Source organism: Ammospiza nelsoni, chromosome 10 (genome assembly GCF_027579445.1).
Source record: "Ammospiza nelsoni isolate bAmmNel1 chromosome 10, bAmmNel1.pri, whole genome shotgun sequence".
NCBI lineage: Eukaryota > Metazoa > Chordata > Aves > Passeriformes > Passerellidae > Ammospiza > Ammospiza nelsoni.
The window spans coordinates 13,645,398-13,651,397 of NC_080642.1; the positions used below are offsets into that span (position 1 = coordinate 13,645,398).

Here is a 6,000-nt window from a genome sequence, read left to right on the forward strand (position 1 = left end):
ACCCTTTGATTGTTAGCTTATTCTTTCAGATTTTAATTTGAAACTAAACCCTAGATGTTGATTTTCTTGTGTTGTGAGCATTTTCAGTTTGAGTTCAGATTCTTTCAGTGTGTTCTGCTTAAGTTTTCTGGAAAGCAAATCGACCAATCACTCCTCTGCTTTTTCCTTTCTATAACTCTGCATATATTCTCAACAATATATGTTTTGGTTTAATGTGTTTGGAAAATAAATGTAGGTAAATGCTTGTAAACAAGAAGTTATGAAGAGTAGTTGGTGATTACAGTCAACCATTTGAAAATTAGGATGCTAAAAATTAACAGCACTTTTACAATATATGTGTGTGCAAATATGTGGTTATATTTTATAAAAGCACAATCATGAAAACCTTTTTAAAGCTTTGCTGAGATGGACAGTTTTGCTAATGATGCTTTCTCTAATTGGTATAGGGTGTTTTCATGTACATTACCAACAGACATGAATTTGGAAGACTTCTTTCTACAGCCAACTACAATACTTCCCACTACAACAATGACCTCTGGCAGATCTTTGAGAATCCTGTGGTATGCATCTAATGATTGCTAAAAAGTTATTTCATTTAAAAAAAAATAATTTATATATTATAACGGACTTGAAATTTAAAGGCTTTATGTGGAGAACTTTTGTTTACTGTGTGCTAAATATTGATCATGTGCTAAAAGGTGTTCTTACCCATCCCCGCAAATGACAATATATCATATCAGTAAGCCAGCTGGTCACCAGAGCATGAAATTGGAGATGTGGCCCTGAGGTAACAGGTTTCATGATTTTTGACATGATAGGAATGAGTTTGTTTATGAGAATAAAAAAAAAATTTGAATTTTTTCAGGTGCTTTCATTAGAGCAAATGAATAGAATAGAAATTATTTTTTATCACTTACAAATATCGTTGTTCTGCTGTAATGTTTTTAAACAATTTTTTTTTTAGGATTGGAAGGAAACTTACATAAATCCAAACTACTCAAAGATCTTCACTGATAACATAGTAGAGCAGGTGAGTAAAAGTAGTTTTTTGAAATTTGTGTGAGTGATTTGCATGCAGTAAATACTTCCATGCAAATACTGTTTTGGTCTGTGACCAAACAGTTTTTTAATGTTTTGGATTAGAACTGAATTTCTGCCATTTGATATAGGCTGCTTGCTTTATGCAGCTGATCTGGACAGAGCACTTGTGTTGGATGATCAGCTGTGACAATTGGGGACAGTGATTTAATGAACATTAAAGCCTGTCTAAAATGCTGGGATAAGTTTTCTCTGTGTAAAGCAATATTCTGTTTTAAGCTGTTCTCCCATATTAACCTGAAATGTGGAGGACCAGGGTTGTTATTTAGAACCATAAGGCACAGAAGGTGTGGGCGCTCTGACACACTCTTAGTGCTGGGTCAGGGCTTAGAATGTAGCTCAAAGTTTTTGCTTTTGTGAGAATGTGCTTGAGAATCAAGTTTCTAATTGTTTGGGGTTTTCTTGTAGCCCTGTCCAGATGTGTTTTGGTTTCCCATATTTTCCGACACTGCCTGTGATGAATTAGTAGAAGAAATGGAACATTTTGGGCAATGGTCTGGTGGAAAACACCAAGTAAGTGTCAGCCTATATAAACATAATCTTAATGAGTGATCTTAACTACTTTTACAACAGTAAGTCACAGTGTCCTGCAACAAAGCAACATCCCAACAATTGCCAATGGTCTGAAACATCTGCTTTGTGGTAAGAAGTGCTTAGTTTAGTCTACCTTGTAGCTGCTTCTTCAGTAGATTTAGAGGCATTCTTCAATTAATGTTGTGGGGCTGACCCAGGCTGGATGCCAGGCACCCACCAAAGTTACTCTGTCACTGCCCTCAGCTGGACAGGAGAGAGAAAGTGATAAACATTTTACTAGAGAAATAAGGACGGGGAGAGATCATTCAATGGCCAACACAGGGCAAAACAGACTCGGTTTGAGGAAATCAGTTTACTTTCTGCTCTGGTTCAATTGGTAATACAATGAGCAATGAAACAACATTTTAAAAACACCTTTTCCCCACTTATCCCCTTTCTGAAAGGCACTGCCACCACAGAGGTGCTGTCTCTGTCACTGCTGGGCTCAGCCTTGGCAGTGGCAGGTGTGGCTGGCATTGGCTCCACAGGGGAAGTTTCCAGCAGCTTCTCACAGAGGCCACCCCTGCAGCCCCCCTGCTGCCCAAGCTGTGCCACATAAACCCTGTGCAGACTTGGAATCAGCACATTAGACACCAACAGTGGTGCAGCTCTGTAGCAGACACCTGACAGTTACCCAAGGCTGAATTTGGGTAGCTGTTGATAGCTGTTCAGACAAGTTTTACTCATTTACCTCTTAAGTACTGATTTGTCAGACTTGTCCCCCTAAGGAGTTACCTGAAAATGTTATGAGCTATTGTGTCAATGTTCTCAGAGAATTCAAGGTATCTGTTAACTACCACTAAAATCAGAGGAATGCTTCTCTTATTCACAAATGTGGTACCATGAGAAACTATAGTCATAATTGTTATGTAGGTAGGAGCGTCTGGAAAGAATTTTAACATACTTTTATCTTCAAATTATTTCATCATATATTACCCTGTCAAGCTGAGGCCTGCAGTCTCTTGATCTTATAGAATTTCAGTTGCATCTGCAGCTCAATAAATAAAACTTATTATCCCAAGAAGCCCTTTTATTTACAGGTGACACATCTGAATATTGGCTTATCCTATAAAAACTTTGAGTTTTTGCTCTCAGCACGCTTTTTTCCTTGGCAGTTAGCTGTGGAATTTGCTGTACAGACAGCCCCTGAAACGTTGCTTTGTTGCAGTTCTGTGATAATGCAGATTTCAAATAAATATTTGTTGAAATGTCAGAAAAATTCCATGTTCCTGTTTCCAAGCTATTTGTGGTGTTTTCACTAGGACAGCCGCATTTCTGGAGGTTATGAAAATGTCCCAACCGATGACATTCACATGAAGCAGATAGGACTGGATAATGAATGGCTGCATTTCATACGAGAGTTCATTGCCCCAGTCACACTAAAAGTCTTTGCTGGCTACTATACCAAGGTATGGGTTAAAAGCTTTTGCATAAATTACTCCATGGTGTGACTAAATTTAAGTATTTTAATGAATACACCTCTTTGGTTTGGTTGGGGAGTTTATATATGGCATAGCAGTAGTTAAAGGTGAATGTTGTTGATGTTTTATTTTAACTCCGCTTTAAACAAACTCCCAGGAATCCTGTGTGTGTCTTGGCAGTTCACAGCTTGAGGTCTGCCTGTGTTTTGTTGCAGGGCTATGCTCTGCTGAACTTTGTTGTGAAATACAGCCCTGACAGACAGCGGTCACTCAGACCTCACCACGACTCCTCCACGTTCACCATCAACATCGCCCTCAACAAAGTAGGAGAAGACTTCCAGGTGAGTTACTGCCTTAAAAATGTTGTTCTTGGAGTATCTAATATTAGACACAAACACATATAGAGACCCAGCTGAGAAGGAAAAGATTCACATCACAAATTGAGATACATTATGCCTTGTGGTTTTTTGACAAGTGCTGAATTTGCTCAACTCCAGGATCCAGAACTGTTGATGCAGGCAGGCTTAATTGATCAAACTGGTTTCAGATGGTGGGAGAGAAGGGGTTTGAAGAAAAACTTAGGAGATGTTTGTCATTTCATTTTTAACATTTCTGAAATGCTTCATTTCTGTACAGTGAAAACCAGTTTTTCAAAAGAGTTTAAATAGTGCCAAGTTGCCTCAAGTGACTTCTTTTCTGTAGAATTTTTCTTAATGGTTCTTTTTTAGATCAGCCACAGAATGAAATTTTTTAACTCTTGTGTCTGTTCACGTTTTTTCTGAGCTAAATTATTTTCTGGTCTGATATTGATTCAAATAAAACAATCCCCAGAGTGTGGAGCTAGGCAGAGCAGTGGCAATAATATCCAGCTTTTACTTACAGAGAAATTTAACCTTTTGTGTTTATAAGCCTTTATCATTCATAGCACTTAACACCAATAAATGTGCTTGGCACACGTACTATTTTAAAAAGCACGCATTCAATTTGAAATCAGCAGCCAGATTAATTAATTTAAGAATTGTTTAAATGCTGTCCTGGGTAGGGGTGCAGTCCTGAAAAAAGGCCTGTGAACACAATTTGCTTCTCTCTGGTAGAATCTATAGTGAAGTTATTGAAGATCTGTTTGTCAGATTTGTTGCTTGAATGAGTTGCTATCCAGTGAATGCTAAAGGAAGACAAGGGGAAATCTGATTGCAAATGCTTGTTTGTTAATTAATGCTCTAAAGATGGTGTCATGTAAACAACCTTGCTAAGGGATGATAAAAAGGAATTTATTAAAGCACAAGATAAATGTTTGTGGTTTATTCTGTTTGTGTTTTTACTACAGGGAGGTGGATGTAAATTCCTTAGGTACAACTGCTCCATTGAGTCCCCCAGGAAAGGATGGAGCTTCATGCACCCAGGAAGACTTACACATTTACACGAAGGACTTCCAATCTTGAATGGCACAAGATACATTGCAGTATCGTTTATTGATCCTTAATTTTATTTTTCTTTGTCCTCTTCAACAGCAGTGTTCTTTACATAAACATTTATTTATAGATCTCTTCTGGAAGATGGTGATAAAAGAAACTAAGTTACTGTTACTACACAGCAGAGGTACTTTGGGCTAAAAGGAGGAAAACCAGAAAATGTTCTAATATTGTTGGAGATTTCTTGATATCTGCTCTGAGCCTTGAGTCCCAAAGTAAACATGTCCTGCTTGTTTTTCCATTCTGCTGTCCTAAAGAGTGGGTAAGGAGAGAAAATGGAAAAGCACAGTGAACCCATTTCTTCATTGAAAAAAGCCCAAACCCCAAGGAATGCTAAATACAAAATCATCGGAGAAATTGATCGTGGTTTTCAGTCAGTTAAGTGACACAGCTAAAGTTTGGTGGTCTGTATATTTGGTGCCAACCAAAGAAAGGAAAATCACAGCATAAAAACAAAATCAAATTAATCTTGTTTACAGTTGTTTCTGGTAAGCAATAATTCCATATGCTGGTTTATACCGAAGGGAAAACGTCTCTGTATTCGTTGTCAATAGTGAAATCACACCCTTAGAAGAAAAAATAAATTAATTGCAGAGATGGAACAAGGATTAAATCCTTTATCTAAGGAGGAAATGTTTTATCATTTGTTCTGAGAACTTATCCTATTGAAAGCTTACTTTTCTTCAGCAAGTGACCTTTGTTTAAAGTGAGTTATTTTTCTAAATGTGTAGTTGCACCCAATGGATACTGGAAATTTGTTGCTTATTTTCAGAACGCTGGTAAATTTTAATAGGATGTTTTATAGGGACAGTTTTCTACTCTTAAAATTACTTGAATTTTGTATCAGGAAAATGAAATGGTGGCAGTCTCTTTTAAAGCTAAGGGTCTTAACTTGACATTTATTTTGAAGAAATTGGTTTAAAATATTCCTACTGTATCTACTGTTTGTAATTTAAAGAAACTTGAAGCTGACTGTCTCAAAGTCTACCGTGCCAAAATGCACGACATGTTGGAAAACCTTGAGAAAAATAAAGGGTAATTTTAAATTAATGAAGCAGCTGTTACTTGATGTATCAGGTAGTTTCTTTGCATTTGTGACTGTTCTTAAAATACTGATTTACTGACAAATATTTTCAAATGATCTGTAGATGGGAGATGGGCATGTCAGATTTTGGGTTGTTTGCTACTGGAGTTATTTCAGTGAGTTCCTCTGTACCAAGCCTTGCATTAGACTTTGAGAACAACCCCAGCAGGAGTGATGGTTCCTGGGTTTGTTTTTATATGGAGGCTGTTTGATAAACTAAACCGTACTTCACTTTTTAACTGTGTATCTTTGGAGAAGCTTTATATCACATTTTCTGAACAGAAACTTTATTTGCAGCTGACAGGATTAGGAGAGAGTTTCAAAGATTTGTCTTTCACTGAAAATAACCACA

The 6,000-nt window shown here is 37.2% G+C and overlaps 1 protein-coding gene across 2 annotated transcripts in view; it reads left to right on the forward strand.

The window, feature by feature from the left end:
• The window catches only part of PLOD2 (procollagen-lysine,2-oxoglutarate 5-dioxygenase 2), a 48,628-nt gene extending 43,014 nt beyond the window's left edge, over positions 1–5,614 (forward strand). For both annotated transcript variants that reach the window (XM_059479134.1, XM_059479136.1), the window contains 6 exons: positions 447–560; positions 965–1,030; positions 1,507–1,611; positions 2,934–3,080; positions 3,308–3,433; positions 4,420–5,614. In XM_059479134.1, the coding sequence (XP_059335117.1) occupies positions 447–560; positions 965–1,030; positions 1,507–1,611; positions 2,934–3,080; positions 3,308–3,433; positions 4,420–4,575 (714 nt within the window). In that variant the 3' untranslated portion in view covers positions 4,576–5,614. The remainder of the gene's footprint in view (positions 1–446; positions 561–964; positions 1,031–1,506; positions 1,612–2,933; positions 3,081–3,307; positions 3,434–4,419) is intronic.
• Positions 5,615–6,000: the final 386 nt, after the last annotated feature.